This window comes from Natrix helvetica (genome assembly GCF_964273705.1).
Source record: "Natrix helvetica genome assembly, chromosome: 7".
Taxonomy (NCBI): Eukaryota; Metazoa; Chordata; class Lepidosauria; order Squamata; family Natricidae; genus Natrix; species Natrix helvetica.
This window is the reverse complement of record NC_138558.1, coordinates 8,600,910-8,627,584: the sequence shown is the minus strand read 5'-3', so window position 1 is coordinate 8,627,584 and position 26,675 is coordinate 8,600,910. Positions and strand designations below refer to the sequence as shown.

General features: G+C 44.8%; 1 protein-coding gene across 5 annotated transcripts in view; it reads right to left on the bottom strand.

The window, feature by feature from the left end:
* Nucleotides 1–26,675, bottom strand: part of SEPTIN11 (septin 11) — a 125,733-nt gene that overhangs the window by 42,957 nt on the left and 56,101 nt on the right. For all 5 annotated transcript variants that reach the window (XR_014175989.1, XR_014175990.1, XM_081960420.1 and 2 more), the window contains exons 3-5: nucleotides 15,854–16,049; nucleotides 10,441–10,627; nucleotides 2,670–2,831 (exon numbers count right to left, since the gene is read on the bottom strand). Coding sequence is in view for 3 of the 5 variants with exons in the window: in XM_081960420.1 (XP_081816546.1) it covers nucleotides 2,670–2,831; nucleotides 10,441–10,627; nucleotides 15,854–16,049 (545 nt within the window). In the remaining 2 variants the exon portion in view is untranslated. The remainder of the gene's footprint in view (nucleotides 1–2,669; nucleotides 2,832–10,440; nucleotides 10,628–15,853; nucleotides 16,050–26,675) is intronic.

The following is a 26,675-nucleotide window of genomic DNA, read 5'->3' as shown; positions in this document are numbered from 1 at the left end:
AAGTTTCAAAATATACACACATTCATTCATTCATTCATTTTCTCTCTGTGTGTGTCTCTGTCTCTGTCTGTGTCTCGCTCTCATTCTATCTCTCTCTCTCTCATTCTATCTCTCTCTCTCTCACTCTCTCTCTCTCTGTCACTCTATCTCTGTCTGTCTGTCTCTGTGTCTGTCTCTCACTCTGTCTCTGTATCTCTTCTCTGTCTCTCTCTGTGTCTGTCTGTCTCTTTGTGTGTCTGTCTCTCTCTCAGTCTCTCTCTCTTTTTGTCTGTCTGTCTGTCTCTCTCTCTCTGTGTGTGTCTTTCTCTCTGTGTCTCTCTCTCTCATTGTCTGTCTCTGTCTCTGTCTCTCTCTCACACACCCGCACACCTCAAAGCCCAATCTGGTTTACAATTAATTTCCTCCATTTCTTAAGCTTCAAACCAAAACCTCAAAACCACCCTGGAGGGTTGGGAATTTACAGTAAACAACACCTGAACCTCTGTCCAAAGAAGAAGGGACAACTCCAGCCACACCAAGGAAGCCATAAAATATATATTTGGGATACTTCCCCCTTCCGGGATACATTATACATTTTGAAGTGGAGCCCCCAAAGGCAGAGGAAGTGACATTTGTGTCTTTCCATCTCCGCAGAGCCTTCCAGGTGCTGTTTTTCATTCTGCGGTTTTTCAATTCTGACCCGGTTTCCATTTTGAGCGAGTTGGCAGCCGTGTCCATTTTCAGAAGCTGGGTTGAGAACTGGGCATATGGGTGGGATGAGACTTTGCAAAGCCCACGATCCGTGGGATGGTTGCAACTGGTATTTTTGTGGTCTTCTTTCCTGCTCTCAAGTCTGCCTGGGAAAGTACCATATTTTTCGGAGTATAAGACACATCTTTTTCCCTCAAAAAAGAGGCTGAAAATCTGGGTGCATCTTATACACTGAATACAGCATTTTTTGCCTCCGGAAACCTCGCCCCCTTTGCAAAAATGGTCGTGCATAGCCTTCAGGAGGCTTCCAGAGTGCTCCTGGAGGCTGCGGAGGGCAGAAATGAGTGAAAAACGGGCCATTTTTTGCTTGTTTTTGTCCTCCCCAGCCCTCAGGTGCACTCTATAAGCCTTCTAAAGGCTATGCATGCCCCCCTTTTGACAAAAAGGGCCAGTTTTTGCAAAAAAATGGGCCGTTTTTGGGAGGCCTGCAGAGTGCAAATTTTTTAAAAAATTTGTTTTGTTTCCAATACACAAACCTCCAGCCTCCGAGTAGCAGTGTTATTGTTTCAATGTTGCAATTTTCTTTGTTTCTTTTTGTATCTCAAGTTTTAAAAAAGTCCAATTCTTGTCTTGAATGAGTTAGAACACCCACAGTAATGAAAGAGGAGACTTTTAGTCCATAGGTTACAAAGAATAGTAAAAGAAGAAAAAATAGAAGAAGAAAACTTAATCCATTCGTTTTAAAAAGCTTGCATAAATTCCATCTGTGAAGATAGCATTTAAAAAGTAAGATAACCCACTGTCCAAAACCATTCCAAATTTAATTCCGCCGCTTATTTCTTCTGTTCTCCAATTTAAATTAATGTTAAGTTTTTTAAAGGCAGTCTCTTTTGAAACGGTAAAAATTCCTCACCAGCTGGAAACACTTTCTCTTTCCGTATCCTTCCGTTTTGGAGCCGCCCCGATTTCATCAGCCTAATGGCTGGATTTTTTGTAGCTGGCTTGAAGAACCTCTCTTGGATTGATCAGGGACTTTGCGATGTCCCTGAGATCAGCAAGACATATTCTTCCTGTTCACCGTCTCTGCAGGACCGTTTAGGTCTGTTTGGACCACCCAGCGGCAAAAGTATCGACGACGATCTCAGAGCATTGAGATCGCACGTCGTCTCGTCGCGATGTTGGCTCCTCCTCTTGAATTTGGCCCCACATTATGGCCTTTCTTGCAACAGGCGTTAAGTGAATCACTGCAGTTGTAAAGTGAATGGAGGTGATCATGCGACTCTGGGACACTGCAACCATCATAAACATGAGTCAACTGCCATGTGCCCAAATTTTGATCACATGACCATGGGGATGCTGCAACGTATGTGTGAAAAACGGTCATATAGCACATTCCCCCAATGCTGTTGTAACTTTGCACTGTCACTAAATGAATGGTTGTAAGTCGAGAACTAATGTACCCAGTCCTTCCAAAGACTGCCAAATGAATAAGCTCAGCATAGATGGTCAATCAATAAATCTTCACAACAGACTCATTGAATTAATAATGATTCTGCCTGTGGGGTAATTTGCTGTTTCTTTTCTGTTGACGGTTGATCATAAAACAGGGATTCCTAATCTGTAGGCCGTGGACCACTACCGGGCTGTGGCTTGTTGGCCACCGGGCCGTATGACTTGGCTGGTTAGTGTGGGCACATGTATGCGTGCATCTGCCCTAAAAGGCCAAAGCTATCTTCCACTTTGATATCTTCACAGTTTTTTGCATTTAGTTTGGTCTTCTTTACATTTAAAGCTTATTCCCAATTTTTCACTGTGCTCCCTTACCCACACTTACACACACACACACACACACACACACACACACACAGATGGAATGTGTCAAACTCAAGATGTATGGGCTTCCAAAGTATATAAAAACATAACAAGGCAGCCTTTTATCCCAAGGCGCATTTGGAAGACGAAAAGAAAGTAAGACTTACGCTCATTGTGGCATTAATCTCAGCCACTGTTTCTTCGTCAGTTGGAAACTGATAAATCTGGACTCCGTTGCTCACCAATTCGCTCATGATTTTGCTTTTGAATTTATGCAACTCATTTTTGGCAATGGTATCCGCCTTGGCTATTATCGGGATGATATTCACCTGCAAGAAAGGACAATTGTGCTGCATCAGTTCCTGGTGAGGGCAGAAGAGGAAAAGAAAAGCTACCCCAATGAGCAGGTTAAAAAAAAAATACAGGCAGTTCTCAATTAACGACTGTAATTAAGTCCAGAATGATGGTTGTAAGTCATGCTAATCATTAAAGCAGGTCATCCTATGACCAATCTATTTTACTATTTTTTTTAATACTGGTTATTAAGCGAATTGCCATGGTTACTGTTCTTGGCTTCCCAAGAGAATGAAGCAAACTCCTCATCCCGACAAAAAACCCTTTTATTAATTTACTGTGAATTCTGTTCATTCACATCCATCTAAGTCTTTCAAGGGAGGATTTACGGTCACAGACCTTATCTGGTTTGGAGAGCTGCCAGGCCGATATCTGCAGAACTTGGCCAGGAGTCTTGAAGAGTCACGAACCAATTACGCGAACTAATGGTCTCCTGCAAACTCCACTCCCCTTTCACTCCTCTTTTATTTCCTCTGGGAGGGGCCATTCATCATCCACCTGGGGCCTTACTCCCAAGTCGACCCCTGTTCTTTAGCAGTTCCCTTTGCCTGGCAACTCTGCGCATGCGCATACTGGGAACAGGCTCCAGCTGTTCCTCTGCCTCACTGATGACTCTGAAAGCATCTGATAGCTGGCATACAGCTTTTCCCCAGACTCCAGGACTGGCCCATGTTCCTCCCCAACCTCCTCACTGTCCGAATCTGCTGCCAGGGCCACAACAATACCACTTCACAGAGCTCTAAGCAGTTTACAAAGTCAGCCTATTGCCCCCAATCATTTGGGTCCTCAGTTTACCCACCTCAAAACGATGGAAGGATGAGTCAACCTTGAGCCGGTGACAATTGAACTGCTGGCAGCCGGCAGCCCACAGAATTAGCCTGCAACACTACATTCTAACCACTGTGCCACCATGGCTCGTGTAAGTCGAAGGCTCCCTCTAGTAAGATTTATGGAGGCCTGAAAATAATCACTTTTATTAAGCTACCTGGATCATGTTGCCCACTTGAAGTAGACAAAACTGATAGCTCCGTTTGTGCTAAGTTATATTGGACAACTGATATGCCTTCCCTTCCCTTTTAATCTCTGGGCATGAATCTGGATGGAGCTATATAATAGCATAGGAAGGCAGACTGCAGCTGAGAAAGAGCTGCTGGATTCCACCTACGTGGAGGTGCAATACAACATGCAATTTGGCTCTCTACGTGCGTTGATATCTCTGCTCCCCCACTTTCAATCAAATCTGGAAGCAACTCATGCTTTAATTAAACTAGGGTGGAAAGACGTTCAGCCACTTCATGGGTTACATGCGAATATAACAGCAATCTTGCTGGATCGGGTCAAAACCCATCCTGGTCCAACATTTTATTTCTCACACTGTCCAACCAGATGACTCTTTGGTCCTTACCAGAAGAAGTTGAGACATATCGAGGAGTGGGATTCAGCCAATTCGGACTGGTTTGGGCGAACCGGATGCTAATTTTACATCTGGTTTGCCAAACCGGTAGTTGGAAGGACTGGCTGGCCCTGCCCACCTCTCCCCTCCCCTCCCCTCGCAGGAGTCTCCACATGGCCCATTCATCATGCCAGGTAAGTGCAGGGCCTGCACGGAGGCTCTGGGAAGGTGAAAAATGGGCTTCCTGGAAGTTCTGGAACTCCAAAAACGGGCCCTTTTCTGGCCTCCGGAGCCTGGGGGGGTGGCCGTTTTCACCCTCTTAGACTCTCTAGGAAACCTCTGGAGCCTGGGGAGGGCAAAAACGCCCCCCCTGCTGTGGTGCAGGAGGCAGAATAGCCCCCCCCCCCAATGCCACAGCCACGCAGCAACTGGGCAGCGAACCGGTTACTAAAAAATTTCAATCCCACCCCTGGACATATCCTTCTCCCACCATTGTTTGGGGAACATATTTCCTCTACTTAGAAGTAACAATAAAGTCTTCACAATTGATGGTCATCCACAAATTCATCCATACCCCTTTTAAAACTATCACCAGTTTAATGATGCATTGTTTTAGTACGGAGTCCAATAGAATACAATAGCAGAGTTGGAAGGGACCTTGGAGGTCTTCTAGTCCAACCCTCTTCCTAGGCAGGAAACCCTATACCGTTCCAGACAAATGGCTATCCAACATCTTCTCAAAGACTTCCAGTGTTGGGGCATTCACAACTTCTGGAGGCAACTTCTGTTCCACTGATGAATTGTTCTCACTATCAGGGAATTTCTCCTCAGTTCTAAGTTGCTTCTCTCCTTGATTAGTTTCCACCCATTGCTTCTTGTCCTACCCTCAGGTGCTTTGGAGAATAGGTTGACTCCCTCTTGTTTGTGGCAACCCCTGAGATCTTGGAATATACTATCATGTCTCCCCTAGTCCTTCTTTTCATTAAACTAGACATACCCAATTCGTGCAACCATTCTTCATATGTTTTAGCCTCCTGTCCCCTAATCATCTTTGCTGCTCTTCTTTGCACTCTTTCTAGAGTCTCCACATCTTTTTTACATTGTGGCGACCAAAACTGGATGCTATATTCCAAGTGTGGTATTAACACTTCACGTGATCTTGATTCTATCCCTTTGTTTATGCAGCCTAGAACTGTGTTGGCTTTTTTGGCAGCTGCTGCACACGGCTGGCTCCTGTTTAAATGGTTTTCCACTAGGACTCCAAGATCCTTTTCACAGTTACTACTATTGAGCAAGGTACCACCTATTCTGTACCTGTGCATTTCATTTTTCTTGCCTAAATGTAGAACCTTACTCTTTTCAAGATCTTCCTCCTTTAATATTGTGCCCCAATATTTGTCAAAGAACTACGTGCTGGCTTTTGACCGAACTGCATAGATGATCCTTTTAATGAAACCTCTCTTTTACTCTAGGTTACCATCTAAGATACAGTACATGCCTTATTTTATTGTGAGTTGTGGTCTCCGCTTGAGGGGAAGTAATTCGCCGACAGCTACATTTTAAAAGGGCAAACGTCACGCTAGGAATCTAAAACTACCAGTGGCAATGATGCCTCTGTATAAATCTATGGCAGAATTGCATTTCAGATCTCAAGGGGAAAAAAGTGCCATACAGCTGAAAAAGTACAAAAAGCAGCTACCAAATTAAGAGTTTGCGGATTTCTTGCTTAAAAAAGAATGTTAGCAAAGGAAAACATGGTAGCGATGTTTACTCTGAAATCATGCAGGGCATGGAAAGTTGGCCAGGAAAGATTTATCGTGCTATATTAAAACTTGGGATCGGCACCAAAAGGAATTATGGGATGACTCAGGATTTCTTTCTTTATGTATCCAATATCCAAGTTGGAATTTTGCTGCCACTGGGTGTGGCAATGACCACGAGTGTTAGATGATTTTAGTGGGCAAGTGGGCAAATTCACGCAGGATGGGATTATCAACTGCTGATCGGTTAAACCGACTGATTACATTTGTACGCTGCCAGACTCTTAATGATTCTGGATGGCTCACAAGTAATATCACAGGGGCGGGAAACCAATAAAACAATCCTGAACACTAAAAACAAGGAATAAAAGATATTACCGTGTTTCTCCGAAAATACAACAGGGTCTTATATTTTTTTGACCAACAAAATATGGGCTTGGGCTTATTAAAGGGGAGGGCTTATTGTTTTTGGGCTGCCGGGCGGCTGCTCCCTTGCGACCGGGCTCCCGAAGAGCCGGGCACAGCCTCAGGGTCGAATGGCTGTGTTGCGCTAACGCAGCAGCAACACAGCAGCCATGAGGTGACCACGCTCACGAGCAGCCGCCTGGCAACCCCCCTTTCCAGCCAGGCACAGCGCCAGTGACTGATCTAGCGGTACTCGGAAGGCACCAAGCAATGCAAGCGCCTGTTTGCCGCCCTCCGCCTCCCATGGCTCGGCACCTTCAGAATGCCTCTAGGTGAGTGAATGGGGCTCTGCATGGCTGGAGAGGGGGGGTTGAGCGAGCGGCTTTTCCGCTCCCCGCTCACGCGACTCGCAGGCTCACAATGCGCCAGCAGCGGAGATGCCCTGACTCTGCAGGTACTGTACAGTTCGCTGGCAGAGGCACCGCAGGCCAGTCCTTCGCTGTTTCCAGGCCGGCCCCATGGGCCAGATCTAAGCACTGGGCCTTGAGTTTGACCCTCCTGCGCTAGAGTCTTATGTTCTTAATTTATTAGCATCAATTACCTATTTAGTGCATAGTCAACCTGTCAAATTTGGATGATGCAATTTGCATTATAAAATGAACTAGGATCCTATCGGACACACCTTCAATTTTTTAGCACTTTTCAGAAGAAACTATTTTCAGCCTTCTCGTTTTATTTAAAAACTCCAATGATGGCAGCCAATAAAATCAGATCCATTCATCTGCATTTCAGAGCAAAGGCAGTCCTCGACTTATAACAGTTCATAGAGCGACCGTTCAAAGATACGACGGCGCTGAAAAAAATGACGACCGTTGCAGCATCCCAATAGTCACGTGATCAAAATTCAGATGCTTAGCAACTGATTCATACTTAAGACCGTCACTGTGTCCCAGGGTCATGGGATCCACTTTTATGGCCTTCTGACAAGCAATGCCAATGGGGAAGCCAGATTCACTTAACAACCGTGTTACCAACTTAACAGCAGAAGTGATTCGTTTAACAAATGCAGCAAGAAAGGTAATAATATGGGGGCAAGACTCTCTTAACCAATGTCTCGCTTAGCAACAGAAATTTGGGGTTCACTTGTGGCCGTAAGTCAAGGACCATGTATATAGAAGACAGCTGCAAACAAAGTAGAGTAACACAATTACCTATTTCCCCGCTCTATAGCATAGGCTTTACACAGGAAATATTATATGCCTTATAAACTATTAGCAACTATTTTAAAGGAAGGAGATAAGAATCGCTGTGAAAGTGAATTCCAAGAATTGTTCAACTGCATCAAAGATCATGTGCTAAGTTTGAATTTATATCACAAAGCATAGGAAATACTAATCACATCTTGCCTGTGTTTGCACATCAGAAGTCAACCAGAAAAGTTTCCACTTTGTTTCTTATAATCACTCCGGGGGGGGGGGGGGGGGGGCAGGACACAACTGAGATTTTGTGCAAACCTGTTGAACTAATTACTAAATCCAAACAAGGAACACACACACACACGTTTTGGCAAGCTGCTTATCTCATAAAGTATTTTCCAAATATAATCAACACACACTTGCTGGGAAATTGAAGGCATTACAATTTGGCAGGACGGTCATTTTGGAATCTGTGTTGCTTTTCCAAATTAAACATAGGATGTTTTGCCTCCCAGAATCACTTGTTTGAGATGGGCAGCTATACAAATCGAATAAATAAATAAATCATATATACAGGTAGTCCTCAACTTACAAGCTCAATCGAACCCAAAATTTATGCTAAGTGAGAAAAAACTTAAGTGAGCTTTTCCTCCTTTTGTTCTGAACTAGGCTTCACAAAACCTCAAAGCAGACTCCTTGTCCAGACAAAAACCCCTTTTTTATTAAGCTAATGTGAATTCTTCTCACTCACATCCAGCAAAGTCCCGGCAAACAGCCTTTCAAGGGTGAATTGACAACCACAGACCGCATCAGGCTTGGAGACCTGCCAGCAATGTTCCCTCTAATTTTTTTTCGATGTGAGCAGAAAAGTATAGTGTTTGAGCGGCACATTTTCATGCCTGAGCACCCGAATTTTTTTCACAGATGTCACCTAAGACAACAATGAAATCAGTATGATTTGAAACTCAAAGTTATGTTTCTTCAAGGTACCCGCTTAATTCAAAGTGTTATATAATATCAGTATCACTTAACAACGCTCCTGCTTAGCAACCAAAATGTTGGCTCAGAAACTCTGGCATTTGAAGCACGCAACTCTTAAAGCTGTCAAGTTACAAGACCCTTGCACCCCTAACCCTTTAGGGGAAAAAAAACCCAGGGGTCTTCAAACCTGACAGCTTTAAGATTTGTGGACTTCAACTCCCAGAATTTCTCCTCCAGTCCTGTTGGCTCAGGAACTCTGGCATTTGAAGCATGGAAGTCTTAAAGCTGTCAAGTTGCAAGACCCTTCCACCCCTAGAAAAAAAATGCAGAGCTCTTCAAACCTGACAGCTTTAACACTTGTGGACTTCAACTCCCAGAATTCCTCCTCCAGTCATGTTGCAGCGACGTCATCTGCGTGGATCTGCTCCATCTCTGCTTTCTTCATTGTGGGCAGGGCTGCTGCTGAAGTTGCCGACGAGTTGCCAGCAGAATAACTGCTGCTACCTCCTCCTCCTCCAACAGCACCACCAGATTTGCTCCTGAGCTCAGCGCTGGGTAACCCGTGCCCGCTCCTCCTCCTCCGTGCTTTTGAAGAACCATGAGGCTTTTTTCCCCCCTGCTCCCTCCCCGCCTTCCTACTGTCTTCCCGCAGCACGGGAGAGGAGGAGGAGGGGGCAGGCAGGGGTAACCCAGCGCTGAGCTCAGGTGCTCCGAGCAGAGGGGAGGCGCCGCTGCCACGCGCAGAGATGCCGGCTGGGGCTTTGCCGGCTTCATCTCAGCCGCAGCGCCGGGCGGCAAATCCGGCAGTGCTGCCTGTTAGAGGAGGAGGAGGAGGTGGTGGCAGCAGTTCTTCCGGTGGCGGTGGGGGCTTTGGGGCTTCACAACTAGCCTCAATCGCCCCGTGCTCCTCAAAGCAAGTCTGGGGAAGTCCTTTGCAGGCGGCCCGTTCTAGCTGCCTGCAAAGGACCTCCCCAGCTTCCAAAGCCTGTGGCAATAGAAATCACTGCGCGGCAGTTGAAAACTGCTGCGCGGTGTTTTCTTGCCACCTGCACGCTAGCGCAGCCGCGCACCTTAGAGGGAACGTAGCCTGCCAGGCTGATATCTTCCAAACGCAACAGCTGTACAAGAAAATACTTGGCAAGGAGTCTCTCACGAACAAAGCTTCACATTAATTAATCGAACTAATTGCCTCAAGGGTGGCATTATTGCTGGTTCGGCGCACAAATGGAAGCAAAAAAGGAGCGAGGGGGGGCAGGCCGCATGTGCGGAGGGTCAGGGCGCGTACGGCAGGTCATGCGCACTGCATTATGGATGCATGTGCACTGGCGCATGTGTGCGTGCTTTTGGCACGTGATAAAAAAAAAGATTAGCCATCACTGCCTTAAGATATGTGGAATCTCAGACTCTGTCTCGCCTTCCAAGTTCCATCTTCATTTAGGAAAAACAAGGATCTTCCTTAGATAACTACTGTGTTTCCTGAACATAAGACTGGATCTTATTTTTTTTGGTGTCTTATTTTCCCTCCCACATATGGGAGGCCCACTTCTTCTGCTTGCTCGCGACGGGGCAGGAGGCCACGCGATGTGCGAGTGCCGCCACCACGAGGCAGAGGGAATGGAGCTGCCTCAAGCGCCCTGCTCCAGCTTTTCTCAGGGCTTTTCTGCGGAATGAGTAGCCACCCAACTGTGCAGGCTCTTAAGTAGGGTTTATTGGGGTGTGTGTGTTAAATTAGGCATACACATAAAAACATGCGACGGCTTATTTGTGGGATAGGTCTTATTTTCAGGGAAACAGGGTATGTGATAATAAAACAAGAACCGGGATCCTGTTTCATCCAGGTGAACAGTACCTTGCTGTCAAGCTTCTTCATAGTGACCAGATCAAGGGATTTCAGCGAGTGACCAGTTGGGGAAATGAAATACAAGCACGCGTGGATCCTGGTGTCGTGATAATTAAACAGGGACCGCTTGATCTTCAGCTCTTCCTGCAGGTAGGCCTCGAACTGTGTGTCTATGTATTCCACAATGGGCTTGTAGCTGAAACAAAAAGAATTCACATTCAGATCCAAGGAGCAATTGCCATTGTCAACAGACTTTCAACGAACAGGTGGGGGGGGGGGGGGTGTTTGCCTGCAGCCAAGTAAAGTAGAATTATTTACTCTCCGTGATTTGGGATTATGAAAGGTGTTGAATTGGATTTAACTTGGTGGCTCGATGGCTACGACGCTGAGCTTGTGGATCAGAAAGGTCAGCGGTTCGAATCCCTAGCACCCCGTAACGGAGTGAGCTCCCGTGACTTGTCCCAGCTTCTGCCAACCTAGCAGTTCGAAAGCACGCAAAAATGCAAGTAGATAAATAGGAACCACCTTTGGTGGGAAGGTAACAGCGTTTCGTGCGCCTTTGGCATTTAGCCATGCCGGCCACAAGACTACGGAGATGTCTTCAGACAGCGCTGGCTCTTTGGTTTTGAAACAGAGATGAGCACAGGCCCCTAGAGTCAGGAACAACTAGCACATATGTGCGAGGGGAACCTTTACTTTTACCTTTTTATGGAGGTGAGGAGATTCCAAACTAATGATGTGTTTGACACCACCCTCGGGCCCAGTGTGGTCCTCTCCGACATTTAGTATTATGCTTCTTTTGAACAACTTTCTATGTGAGCATGTTTGTATACGAAGGGAGGGGGAGAGCAGTGAACTATTCTTTTTCAGAAACATTTTTGCGACAGCTGGCTCTTCAACGAAGGATGAACTCTTTGTATCCAAACAGCTCCTAATGAGCTGCAGGATGCTGTGATTCAGGGTCTGTTTATCAGGGCAACTCATTGGAATTTGAATAATAATAATAATAATAATAAAAACTGCCAGCATCTTCTGAAAGCTGTTCCCAATCTCCCCCACGTCAGCACTAAACAAGGAAGAAACTTTACACTAGGGGACTGAAGAGGCCTTATAGTGAATTCCAAGCTTGAAGATAAGGAAGGTTTTAAAGGATGCAGCCGAAATTATAAAAGAAGCTGACGCTGCATGAAATAGAATAGATCCATGTGGCTGCGTTGTCCCTTCTTGGACCTCATCTTGTGGTTAGAAATGTTCAAATCTGAGTACGCAACACTTTCGGGACACTCCCCCTATGCACAGTCCAAAGTCAGATCTTCCGTAGCCTCAATCAGCTCATTGGCTTGGAAGAGCTTAATCTTCTCTGGACATTAGGCCCAACTCATCAGTTCAAATCCACACCTTGCTCCTGCAGCAACTACACAGGTAGTTCTCGACTTACAACAGTTGGTTTAGTGACCATTCAAAGTTACAACAGCACTGAAAAAAAAGCAACGTGTGCCCATTTTTCACACTTACAACCATTGTAGCTTCTCTGATCAAAATTCAGATTTTGGAGCGCATGAAAACGGTCCAAAAAAATGCTCCCCAAAACCAGCCTGTTTTTCAGCCATCTGCTTTTCCAGTTTCCTGATGACCGTGTACACTGGCCAGGTGGTCTTGGTGGGTGCCGGAGCGCCAGAAAGCAGCTCAAGAAACAGCCTGAAAACGGCCCGAAAAACAGCCAAAAACCAGGCACATGCACGCTGGCCAGCTGGTCTTGGGATTTCTAGTACTCCAGCGCGCACAAAGACCAGCTGGCTGGCACGCATGCACATGCAGGAAGACCAGCTGGTTGGCATGACATGGGCACCGGCCAGCTGGTCTTGAGGTTTCCGCCATAGACACACATGCCCGTACATGCCCATGTGTTTCCGGTTTAGGCACTCGGTGCCAAAAAGGTTTGCCATCCCTGGTCTATGGTTTTATTAATCATGGGAAAAGACAAGGAGTAACTTATGATACTTAAACTCCATCTGAGTTCATGGAAAAATCTGTTTTTGGCTTTTGATGCTGAGTATCAGAATCTTTTGGCTTCCCAGACTCTGTACCAGACTTATTTATTATGCCGTGGAACTTGTCCAGAGACAAAACGACCAGACATTCTTCCCTTAGAGAGAACTCAACAGATGCTCAAGAAAATAAAATTTCACATGCAAAACAGAAATGGAGCAGAACGTGCTTTGAGGCATTCCCACAAAGGGGTGACACAGAACACAGAATAACAGAGTTGGAAGGGACCTTGGAGGTCATGCGGTCCAACTCCCTGCATGAGCACATATCCTTCCAGACAAATGGCTGCCCAGCAGAGGTGGGTTCCTACCAGTTCGCACCAGTTCGGTAGAACCGGTTCGTCAAATGTACCGAACCGGTTAGAAGAGGTTCCACCGGTGGACCTGGAAGTAAGTTCTGGAACGCCTGCCCCGGCCCTGTCACTCGCTCTGCCCATTCCATCGCAGCTCGCTCGCTCTCCCGCCTGTCCGCAATAAACTAGCCCAGCCCGCCGCTCACTGATTGGCTGGAGTCCAGCCAATCAGTGAGTGGGTTGGAGTTGACCTGCCCACCTCTAACACCCATTTAAAAGCGTGGCGGGTCCTCCCTTACGCCAGCTCGCAACTTTTGCGAGGGAAGGCCTTTAGATCTTGCCTCGCGAATGCTGCGAGCTGGTGTATGCTGCGTGGCCAAACTTTCACGGTCACATGGGTGGCAAGCCACTCCCACAAAGCAGGCCACACCTACAGAAGAGGTTCCAAAAAGTTTTGAAACCCACCACTGCTGCCCAGTCTCTTCTTGAAAACCAACAGGGATGAAGCACCCACAACCTCTGAAGACAAGATGTTCCACTGGTTGGTTGTTAGGAAATTTCTCCTTAGTTCCAGGTTGCTTCTCTCCTAGATTTGTTTCCATCCATTGCTTCTTGTCTTGCCTTCTGGTGCTTTGGAAAATAGGCTAAACCCCTCCCCCCTCTTCTTTGTGGTAGCGCCTCAAATACAGGCAACACTGCTGTCATATCTCCCCTAGTCCTTCTTTTCACTAGACGGACCCAGTTTCTGCAACCCTTCTTCATAGTGTTCTATTCCCCCTGATCATCTGTGTTGCTCCTTTCTGCATCCTTTCCAGAGTCTCAGAGAATCTGATCACAGGCATAGGTGGTTCTTGTGAAAGCAACTAGACAACAGACAACAGCAAATACTGTGTGAACGCAGGATCCAATGAAATCCAGTGATGTTTGCGTGATCCAGTATACAATGTAATAATAATGAAAAAGCTGGTTTGCTCACATAGTAAGATTAGACACAAGGACAGTTTTTTTCTCGAACGCCATCACTCTGCTAAACAAATAATTCCCTCCACACTGTCAAACTATTTACTAAGTCTGCGTTACTATTACTTTTAGTTTTCTCATCGTTCCTATCACCCATTTCCTCCCACTTATGACTGCAGGACTGTACCTTTGTTGCTTGTATCCTTACGATTTATATTGATTGTTTCCTAGTATGATTTGATTGCTTATTTGCACCCTATGACTATCATTAAGTACTGTACCTTATGATTCTTGATGAATGTATCTTGTCTTTTTATGTACACTGAGAGTTTTTCCACCACAGACAAATTCCTTGTGTGTCCAATCACACTTGGCCAATAAAGAAGTCTATTCTATTCTATTCTATTCTATTCTATTCTATTCTAATATTCTTTATTCCAAAATAGGCATCTATTGGAGAAACATGGAAAGCTGATGGCAGAAAAAGAAAGAAGGCTAAATTTCACAGAGGAATGAAACTATAACGACAGGATGTGCTAGGGGTGACCCATGCTGTTTTATATACACATACACACAGAGGGAGACAATTTCCCATTATACGTTTCCACAGACTTAAAATGACGCATCTTGAATTTCTTTTTTCCCCCTCCCCAAACCACACATTCCGTGAATTCCTTGTGAAAGACTTTATTCCCTATTTAGGAAAAATCAGACAGAATTGTTAAAATAGCCGGCTGTTAGCTAAAAATCAGCTCACCCACCCACCCAACATTTTAGGTTGTCTCTAAACTTTCAAATCCATGTGAAACAAATCCAGGATTCACAGGTTTCCCACAGTGTGTTTGTGTGGAAATAATCTTTTTCTTTACACCAGAACGGTCTAGTATAAAGACAAGCAAAGTAAGAGATTTATAAACTGTGGGTCACTGCACACACGAAAATATATATATATTTTTAAATGGTTTTGGCTCACCATATATGGAACGAACTTGCTTATCGATCTGGGTAACTGTTGCACTGCAAATCTTATTCACTTTACATTAAATATAATCTACATATAGATTATACATATAAATATAATCTACATATAATCTACGTTTATCAGAGACGGAAGAAGGATGACATGAAGTCCCAATCTTCCTTCGGCAGCCCATAAACCTCACTCCTTTGAGAAGAAACATGCAAGAATGGTAAAGGTAGTTCTTTGACTTATGACCGATCACTTCGTGACTGTTCAACGTTACAACAGATCACCAAAAAAACCAACTTAAGTTATCCCCACTGGTTGAAATGAGTATTTTATTTAGGCCTGAAATAAACCTACACTGTGCTACTTTGTGTTGTGGTTGTCTGGCAGCTCTGCGCATGTGCACACTGGGAACAGGCTCCTGCTGTTCTTCTGCCTCACTGATGTCTGACTCTGAAGGCAGCTGATAACTGTCAGACGGCTTTGGCCCCCTCTCAGCCTCCGACACAGAGCCCTCATCAGAGCCTTCCCCAGACTCCAGGACTGGCCCATCTTCCTCCCCGACCTCCTCACTATCCGAGTCTGCCACTGGCGGGCACAACAAAACTCCAGTTGCCTTCTGAAAATGCACCTTTGGGTCAAAGAAGTAGTGCAAGATCAGAAGCTGTGGAGAGACCAGACCCACAATATCACCAAGTGTCAGACATGACTGAATAGATACTATCATCATCATCATCACCTTTGACATTACCGTATTTTTCGGAGTATAAGACGCACCTTTTTCCCTCAAAAAAAGAGGCTGAAAATCTGGGTGCGTCTTATACACTGAATACAGCATTTTTTGCCTCCCGAAACCCCGCCCCCTTCACCAAAATGGCCATGCATAGCTTGTAGGAGGCTTTCAGAGTGTTCCTGGGGGCTGGGGAGGGCAGAAATGAGCAAAAACCAGGCCATTTTTGGCTCAATTTTGCCCCCCCCCCCCCCGGCAGCACTCTATAAGCTTCCTAAAAAAAACCAACGGGCCCGTTTTCGTGAAAAATGGGCCTTTTTCGGTAGGTTTGCAGAGTGCAAAAACTTTTTTTAAAAATGTGTCTCTTCAAAACCTTGCTGTGTCTTATACTCCGGTGCGTCTTATATTCCGAAAAATACGGTACCTGTCGTCCTTATTGATCTGGTCTCCAAATCCCACCGTATCGACAATTGTCAGCTTGAGACGGACATTGCTCTCCTGGAGTTCGTAACTCCTTGCTTTCAACCGTACGCCTGGCTCCTTGTGGGTGGCAGCGTCGCTTTCGAACTTCGTGTTGAAGAGCGTGTCCATGAGGGTTGATTTGCCAATGCCTGTTTCCCCTGCGGAAAAGAAAAAAGACATCTGGATTAAGACATCCCAATCAGAGGTGGCATTCAGCCAGTTCGGACTGGTTCGCCCGAAACCAATAGCGGAAATTGCAGAATTGCAGGACTCGGCTTCTAGTCTAAGTGAAAATGGGTAAAACTCGCTAAACAAATTTCTCACTTAACAACATATATTTTGGGCTCAATTGTGGTCCTAAGTTGAAGACTTCCTGTAAACATAATAAATAAACTCCCACATCATTCGGGGCGGAGGGGAGAGAAGAAAATCCAGTTGTCTCCTGAAAAAAGCATCTTTGGGACAACCATGACTTGGATGACTGAGAATCTCTACAGACTTTTACCTCTACAATTTGGGATGAAGACCCTTGGAATGGTTTGGGAGTAGGAATGGATTCCCAGAGAAGAAATTGCAGACGACAGGAACGATTTGCACCGCTCAGGGGACCCTGAGGACAGAGATAAACCTCCAAGTGGCCTCAACGACCCTCTAAAAAGATGCAAAGGACCAGCGGTCCGCAAGGAATATAAATCCTTCCATTCCCCACCATCCAGTCAGAGCTGAAGAAGCTTCTTGGATGAGAAGCAAAATGTCTTCAAAGAAAAAAGAGAAGCAAGTCCAGTTGCCTCCGGTAAAAGCTCCTTTGGGACAATAGGGAAGGCAGATTCACCTAATGTTTACATGATTCACTTAATGAATGCAATGATTTGCTTAACAACCATAGGAGAAAAGATCATAAAATAGGGCGTGGCTCACTTAACTGCCTTACTTAACAGTGGAAATTCTGATCCCAGTTGTGGTCAAAGTACAGGACAACCTGTAATTCACTTAACAACTGTGGGGAAAAAAATCGGACCTGATTCATTTAACAACCACCTTGCTTGCAACTAACATTCTGGTTCCCAATTGTGGTTGTAAGTCAAGAACTATCTGCAGTATGTGAATATTTTTGGCACTGCATAGCACTTCTACTAACAAGTTAAATTACAGAGGGAAGTTACAGCTAAATACAATTGCTAAAAATTTGTTCTTTACTAGCATGAAAACATAACACAAGAGACAAAAACTACAATTTTGGGATGGAACCAGACAAGGAATCTGGTAGGAACAGCCATTTAATCTAAATTAACTGTGTTTCTTGTTGCAAAACACATGATTGGAAAGGAAACATGTTCTTGTTGGACCATTTCCATGTAAACACATTTAACTCAAAAGTCAGTGTAGAGTACATGATAATTGGAAGTAAAATACATGATAGTTTTAGACTTGTGATGTCGGAGTGGGTATTTTTGTACTTTAGTTCAGAATATTTCTCCAGATTGTATAATTGTTATGGAAGATCAGGATTAATAGTCCCAATTTCCTTACAAAATGGTGCCAATCCAGATTTGCAGAACAATTTGCATGCATCTTCGGAGCAGGAATTGGTCTTGTTGCTTATTCATAAAGGCTCATCTATATTTATTGTACAATGAGACAAAATAAAACAGTCACATCAGAAGAAACGGCAGTTTCCAGTTTTCCATGTTGTCTCTAGTAAGAGACAAAACACACTTAATTTACAATCTGTTCTGACCTAGGCTTCCCCAAAACCACAAAGCAGACTCCTTGTTCTGACAAAACCTCTTTTTATTAAGCTAACGTGAATTCCCCTCATTCACATCCAGCAAAGTCCTGGCAAACAATCTTTCAAGGGTGAATTTACAACCACAGACCTTATCAGGCTTGGAGAGCTGCCAGGCTGATATCTTCCAAACGCAAGACTGTACAAGTAAATAATTGACAAAGAGTCTCTGAGAGTCATGAACCAATCTTCACACTAATTAAGCGAACTAATTGTCTCCTGCAAACACTACTCCCCTTTCGCTCCTCTTTGGGAGGAGCCATTCATCGTCCACCTGTGGCCTTACTCCCAAGTTGACCCCTGTCCTTTAGCTGTTCCCTTCGTCTGGCAACTCTGCGCATGCACATATCGGGAACAGGCTCCAGTTGTTCTTCTGCCCCATTGATGTCCGACTCCGAAGGCAGCTGATAACTGTCAGACGGCCTTGTCCCCCTCTCTGCCTCTGACACAGAGCCCTCATCAGAGCCTTCCCCAGACTCCAGGACTGGCCCATGTTCCTCCCCAATCTCCTCATGGACTGAGTCTGCCACCAGCTCCGTTGGCGGGCCACAACACAACCATTCAAAGTTACAATAGCCCTACAAAAGTGACTTACAACTGTTTTTCATTCTTACGACAATTGCAGCATCCTGTGATCACATGATCAAAATTCAAACACTAGGCAACTGGTTCATATTTATGACCGTTGCAGGTTCCCAGGGTCACATGATCCCCTTTTGTGACCTTCTGACCAGCAAAGTCAACGGACAAACCAGATTCAATTAACAATCATGTTACCAACTTAACAACTGCTGTGATTCACTTAACAGTCCCTTGCGGGAGAGGGGGCGGTCTAGAAGCATTAAATATTATTATTATTATTATTATTATTATTATTATTATTATTATTATTATTATTATTATTATTAACAACAGCGACAAGAAAGGTTGTAAAATGGGGCAAAATCCACTTAACGAAGGTCTCGCTTGGCAACAGAAGTCTTGGGCTCAATTGTGGTCGTAGGTTGAGAACTACTCTGTATTTACTCCTTCGTTACCTCTTTAAGTTCATTCTCCTCCCACACTTTCCACTCCAAACCTATGTTTAGCTACCAAGAAAAAAATAGTCTAAATTAAAATGTCAAGATATATATATATATTTTATAAAATCATGAGTGCAGAGCGACAGAATAGGTAAATTCAATTTGCATTTTGCTCCGACATTCCACAATACGTCTGGACTTTGCATAAGGAGAGTCACATTTTTTGAAGAAGGAAATCAGCTGCTTTTCATAGTAGGCTTCACACTAAAGCAACACAACAACAAAGGTACCAATTGATGAGCAATGGGGATACACTCTTAATCACCTTAACTTACGGGGTTTATGGGGAAAAGGTTTTTTAAAAGCATACTTTAAAGTATGGAATTAAGATTGTGGGTGTCTCCCATATTTATTTTTTACAATCTTTTGGTTTTGGTCTGCAACAGGGAAAAAAACAGTATTTGCAAATCGCTTTCTCTTGTAAAGCTAAACTGCGTTATTCAATACGAAATTCTTATTTTGGGCTTAGCAGACCCTACGAATCCTTCCCTGTTCCCTCTGACCCATAATTTCACTTCCTAACAAAATGCCTTCAGAAAATCCACCAACAGCACAAGAGAACAGCATTTTAATGCAGTCCAATTCTATTCATGTTTACTAACAATGTAGTTTTCAGTACATGCCCCACCATATTCAATGAGGTTTATGCTGGAATAGAGATGACAGAATGCTGAATTTGCATTTACCCATTTCATTTACCTGAAGACTTGTCATCCCATACCCACTGGCATTTTTCTAAGAATTTTTTCTATGAAAAATTTCTGAAATATGCACATTTCCCTAATCCGCATATCTTCTGAATTTCAGGAAAAACACAAATATCGGCACAAAGAAATGTGGTTTATTTTGCCTACTTAGTAGATCTGGGAAATACTAAAACTGACACATTAATTTCTTACCAAATCATGTTTAGAACTTAGACCCATTATGGCGAGCCTATGGCATGCAGAGCCCTCTCTGTGGGCACGCATGCCGTAGCCAGTGGCTCTTCTGGTTTCTGGCACGCACATACCAGAGATGATATTCAGCATGTTCTGACCAGTTCTGGAGAACTGGCAGCGGAAATTTTGAGTAGTTCGGAGAACCGGTAAATAACACCTCTGGCTGGCCACGCCCCCCATCTATTCTCTGCCTCCCGAGTCCCAGCTGATTGGGAGGGAATGGGGGATTTTGCACTAACCTTCTCCTGGAGTGGGGAGGGAACAGAGATTTTACAGTATCCTTTCCCTGGAGTGGGGAGGGAATGGGGATTTTGCATTATCCTGTCCCTGGAGTGTGGAGGGAATGGAGATTTTACAGTATCCTTCCCCTGGAGTATGGAGGGAATGGAGATTTTACAGTATCCTTCCCCTGGAGTGGGGAGGGAATGGAGATTTTACAGTATCCTTCCCCTACCATGCCCACCAAGCCATGCCACGCCCTCCTTTAATTCGGAATGAATTAAAATGAAATTTCACTGCATACAGCTCAAAGGGTTATCAGCTCCAAATACACTACACACACGACAATATAAATAAATAAATATAAAATTATGCATATACCCAGATATATTATATGACACAGAGAAACAATACGGTCTAGTTCAGATGTATATATGTACATGGCAAGAAAAATGAATCTTGTGAGTTTACCAGATGGAGGGCATAGGGAACAAAGTTGTTGCAGAATCTGGTAGTCATGCTAGAAATACTTCGAAACCTCCTGCCAGAGGGGAGCAACAGAAACAGACCATAAAGTAGGTGTGTGGGGTCTCTAACAATGAGCTCTAAGCACATAGCACTTATAAGCAGCATCCTGAATAACAGGAAGCGAGCTTCCTATAATCTTCTCTGCTGTCCTCACCACTCTCTGTATGGACTTTCTATCTGAGGCGTTGCTGCCACCAAATAAACAGGAATGCAGTTTGTTGAAATGCTCACAATCGTGCTTCTGTAAAAAGTGGCCAGGGCAGAAGGAGAAAGAAGTGCTTTCCCCATGCAATGCAGGAAATGCAGATGCTGGTTTGCATGCTCCACTAAGGATGACGTGCAGAGAGACCAATTCAGACTGTTAGTTATCTGCACCCACAGATACTTAATACTGTCAACTACCTCTACAGCTGCATCCTTGATACTGAGTGGAGTAAGACCATGCCGGTTCTTCCTACAATCTACAATGATCTCCTTTGTTTTATTAGCAATTATACAGTACATAGTCCAGAATTTATGACCATAATGAAGCTTGCCCATTACAGTTATTAGTCAGGACGGTTGAAAAGCTAGTCACCTACAAGACCGATCTGATTTTATGACTTTTTTTGTTGCAATTATAACTGAACGCAGCAGTTATAAAGCAAACCCACTGTTTGTAATGGGGCATTTTTGCCAAAAGCAATGGAAATAAATCTGGATTTTCAGCACAGAGTTTATCATTGTTTTGCAGAATTCATTAAGTAAACACAATGGCTGTTATGTCAATGCTCGGGTCGTTAAACGATGCAATACATTCCTAGTGCCACTTTTTTTTTTTGCCTGAAAGCACAGGACACCGCAAAGAGTCATAAATGTCACATATCCGTGTAGGAGAAACAATTGTTCAGAAGTTTAGTACCTTTGGGAGGGTCTGTCATAACTTCAACCAGTTGATAAGTGACTGGTCATAAGTCAAGGACTACCTGTACTGGCTCTCGAACTTTTGTTTGTCATGACACTGCGCTGAAGAGCACTCCTCGTCTTTTGCTACTTGTATTTCAAAAATTGCATTTGGCCGAAGAACAGGAATTGTTGCTACAATAGCCATACATGCCGCCGCCATAATAACCAGGCAGGCTAAGCACGTAGTAAATTGGAAGGACCCTGGTAATTTTCCACTGCACATAGGCATCTGGGAAGAGGCCGAACTGTGTCAGGAGGAAAAACCAGGAACAAGAAGATCTTGTCACCATCATGCCATAATAAGTAACCAATAAAAACATGACAGCACGCTACAACTAATCAATAGCATAAGAACATAATCATATATAGTAAGTGATAAGCCACCTTCTTGTGAGACGTACTCCTTTGTTCCGCCCCTTCTGATTTTTCCAATAAAAGAGGCTCACCAGAGGCAACTCTGTGCTATCTCATCCCAAGGAAAACCTGTGTGGTGTCTTCAATTGCCAACTCATGAGATAGGCCCCCCGGGGAAAGCCTTAGGCCAGCGATGGCGAACCTTTTTTGGCTCGCGTGCCACAAGTGGGGGGAGCGCAGGGGGGTCGTGTGAGGGCGTGCCGCACCCATAATGCAATGCGCGACCCCCCCAGTGCTCATGCGTGCACAACGAGCGACCCCCCCATTTTTACATGCTTTCTTTGCCCTCCCCAGGCTCCAGAGGCTTTATAGGAGCTTGGGGAGGGTGAAAAGAGCCTCCCCCGCCCCCCCGAAGGCCCTCCGGAGGCTTCAGGGACCGTCCGGAGGCTTCCCTGAAGCCTTCGGAGCGCTCAAAAGGATCCTCCGAGCAAACCGGAAGTGACTTCCGGTTTGCTCGGAGGGTCGTTTTAAGCGTTCCGAAGACTTCAGGGAAGCCTCCGGACGGTCCCTGAAGCCTCCGGAGGCCCTCTGGGAGGGCAGGGGAGGCTCTTTTCACCCTCCCCAGGCTGCTATAAAGCCTCTGGAGCCTGGGGAGGGCAAAAAATGGCTTTTAAAAAGGTGAATTCAGGTGGCCAGCGTGCGCATGCGCGCTGGCAGCTGACAGGGCAGCACCTCGCGTGCCCTGACAAATGGCTTCGCGTGCCATCTGTGTCACGCGTGCCATAGGTTCGCCATCACTGCCTTAGGCCAAACCGGGAAGATCGAGCCCCGGTTTCCCACAAGGAATGGCAGAGGAAAAAAGCCAAATGATTTTTGTCTGCTTCACATCATTATATCCCGAAGTTTCTTGGCATGCCTTAAATATCCCTAAGCCCAATTCTGTTATTTTTCTCCAAAACATTGATTTGCAAAAAAAAAAAGGGAATTCAGCAATGCAATCCATCTCCCCAGGCTAAATGTTTTAAAGTGCGTAAGGCTTCAGTCAATGTTGTCTCTTTTCTAAAGAAATAAATGAAGTTTTACTGTAAAAACAAATCAGATATCAGATAAAGCGACAGAAATGGGAATAGCTCATCTCTGCCAAATAAAGAGCAGAGATCAACTATTTCACTCTTGTGCACACACAAAAAAAGTTTTTTTCAGGAATGCAAGAAGTCTCAAGACAGTTATCAGTCACACTAAGGAGTTAGAAGATTAAACTACTTGGTTATATAGCCTGCAGCAGAATAAAAGGAAGGAAGGAAGGAAGGAAGGAAGGAAGGAAGGAGGGAGGGAGGGAGGGAGGGAGGGAGGGAGGGAGGGAGAGAGAGAGAGAGAGAGAGAGAGAGAAAGAAAGAAAGGAGGAAGGGAGGGGGAGAGAGGAAAAGAGAAAAGGAAAGGAAGGAAGGAAGGAAGGAAGGAAGGGAGGAGGGAGGAAAGGGAAGAGAGGGAGAAAGGAAGGAAGAAGAAAGAAAGGAGGGAGGGAGGGGGAGAGGAGAGAGAGAGAAAGAAAGAAAGAAAGGAGGAAGGGAGGGGGAGAGAAGAGAAGAGAAAAGGAAACAAAGCAAGGGGGAGGGAAGAGAAGAGAGAAAATACTAATATTAAGGGGAGGAAACAACTTTTTTGCATTCCATTCAAATCTCTGGAGACATTTGATTTGGATCTTCCATAGCTTCTTTGTTTGGCACAGTGACTTTGATCCCAACTCTTAAAAGTCAATTTGTTTCAGTATCTCAAAAGAAAAAAAAAGGTGCACGAGCAATCACGAGGAAACCATGACTTAAAATTCAGCGTACAGTATCAAACGCAGCAGTCAGCTTACAAAAGTCAAACACAAATGTATGCGGATGAAGAAGCAGTCAATATAATCTCAAGAGCCTGAAAAAAAGTTTTGGAAAATGACTTCGCCTAACACACATGGAATAGGCTGAAATCAAACGCCAATTTCCTCAGAACTAGCCGTTTCTAAATAGTCCTGCAAACAAACGGTGCACTTTAATGTAATTTGTACATTATGTAGAATCAGTCCTTTCTTGCTCCGAAATCAAACTTTTAGTTTAATTTAAACTTTTATTTAAATTAAAAATATTAAATACAGGTAGTCCTCGCCTTACCAACCAAAACTGAGCCCAATATTTTCCATTGCTAAGCTAGACAGTCGTTAAGTGAGTTTGCCCCATTTGACAACCTTTCTTGTTAAGTGAATCACTGCAATTGTTAAGTCAGTAGCACGGTTGTTAAGTGAATCTGGCTTCCCCATTGACTTCGCTTGTCAGAAGGTTGCAAAAGGGGATCATATGACCCTGGGACACTGCAACCGTCATAAACATGAATCTGTTTCCAAGCATCTGAGTTTTGATCACGTGTCTGCAATGGTCATAAGTGTGAAAAACATACGTTTCTTCAATGCTATTGTTAAGTTCAAACGGTCACTAAACAAATGGTTGTACGTTAAGGACTACCTGTAAACATCCAACTCCCAATGGACTTTAGGAATCTAAAACATTTTCATATGATTAAAACACTCAAATGTGTTGTAGAGAATATCTTACATCACCCATTTTTCTTGTGGTGCACTTATGCACTGGAGACAAATTCCTTGTGTGTCTAATCACACTTGGCCAAATAAAGCTGTTGTGTTCTATTCCTATTCTATAGAATATTAAAGCAGAGGAATATGATCAAAGTCTAAACTCTAGAGAATTATTACACTTTTTAAATGCTTCCCACATTTAACAGGAATAAAATTCTCTGCATATAGAGTAGTAGTGTCAAACTCAAGATCCGTGGGCCGGAGTCGGCCTGCAGGGTGCTTAGATCTGGCTCACGGGCCTACCCTGGAAACAGTGAAGGACCGGCCCACCAGTGGTGGGTTGCAGGCGGTACGCCCCAGTACGGGCGTACCGGAGCCTGCCCGGAGCACCAGATACTGTTCCAGTACGGTGCTCCGGAGGGCCCGCCCTCCTGCCAAAGCTACTTACTGGTCTTTTAAGTCTTTGGCACACGCGCACGGCACGTACAGCGCCTGCACGACGTTCCGCTGAGCAGCTGGAGCATCGTGGAGGCTCAGAGAAGCTGTAAGACGCATGTGCATGCCCGCATCCATGTGGATGACCCTGGGCCCATTCCAACCATAACAGTTGGAATGGGATCCGGAACTCATCACTGCGGCCCACGGTGGCTCTGTGGCCCTCCCGAGCTCCATTTTGGCTGGCAGAGGGCTGCAGGAGGCCATCGTGGCTGAAAACGGAGCTGGGGGTGGGATTCAAATAATTTAACAACCAGTTCTCTGCCCTAATGATTTCTTCCAACAGCCAGTTCACTAAGCTGGTGAGAAAGTTAACAACCGGTTCTCCCGAATTGGTGTGAACTGGCTGAAACCCACCACTGGGCTATCGTAACTGAAAACAGAGCCTCGATGGGTGATGTCGAGTTGGCCACGCCCATCCGAGCTGGCCACACCCACCCATGCCCATCATGGCCAAAAACAGAGCCTCGATGGGTGATGTTGAGTTGGCCACGCCCACCCGGCCCTCCGAGGGTCAAACAAAACCGTGATGCGGCCCTCAATTAAATTGAGTTTGACACCCCCGATGTGGAGGGCTAAAACTTCAAGGAAGTTTTATCTAGGACTGTTCTCTGTAATATCCCAACTTTCTAAACCAAAGATGGCTTTGATACAAGGAGGCATTAAAAATGCAGGACTTCACCCCCCCCCCCCCCCGCTTTCAAAAGCTGCAAAATCCAGATGGCTGCTTTACAGTTATAATTTAGGTTGTAGGATTTGCTTCTCAGGCTGATAAGCAGTCAGGAAGCCATTATGTAAATAATGCATTGCTGTAGATTCCTTCTTTATCAGGGAAAGTCCTGACCTCCATTCCAGAGCCCCATAAAGCTGGAATAACAGTTTTGGAAAGTCTTGGCCCTGACGTACATATAAATATACTAGTTACAAACTGAAATTAGTTTACTTGCTTGAATTCTTGTATCACAAGGGCTTCCTAGCATTTGCCGAAGGGAACTTTGAAGGTCTGCGCTTAGAAATAACCCCTATGTGCTAAAACGGGGTGAGTTTGGAGATTGAAAATGGTGGTGCTAGCTGCTTTGTCTAAATAGGTTGTGATGCTTGGTTTTATGCCTTAACCGCTTTGCTTTTATTATTTTTAGAGCGTGTGGGGTTTTTTTTTGCCTCAGCAGTGGACAGCCAGAGTTGTGTCTCTTAAAAAGGGTAGCCATATCAGTTTTTTTAATATTGGCGGACATATTAACCCCTCATACTGGCTGGGGAATTTTGGAAGTTAACAGAATAACAGAGTTAGAAGCAGTGATGGGATTCAGCCGGTTCGCACCTATTGGGGAGAACCGCTTGTTAACTTTCTGAGCAGTTCGGAGAACCGGTTGTTGGAAGAAATCTCCTTTTGTTTCTTTCCACTTTACAGGGCTAATCCTGTAAGGAAGGCAGGAAGGAAGGGAACATTCTGGTGTTGTTTCTAGCCTAATTTTTATTTCCCTGTTTACAGAAACTGTCTCTCCAGTTAACCCTTCGCTAAGGCGAAGCACCCATCGACACGAGTAACGTTGAGTTGGCCACGCCCACCCGGTCACATGACCACCAAGCCACGCCTACCCAGCTGGTCATTAGGACAGAGAACCGGTTGTTAAATTATTTGAATCCCACCACTGGTTGGGAGGGACCCTGTAGATCACCTGGTCCAACCCACCGCCCAAGCAAAAGACCCTACGCCATTTCTGACAGATGGCTTCTTCTTGAAAGCTCCCACAACTTCCGAAGGCAACTTCTGTTCCATTGGTTGATTGTTCTCACTGTCAGAAAATTTCTCCTTATTTCCAGGTTGAATCTCTCCTTGATCAGCTTCCATCCATTATTCC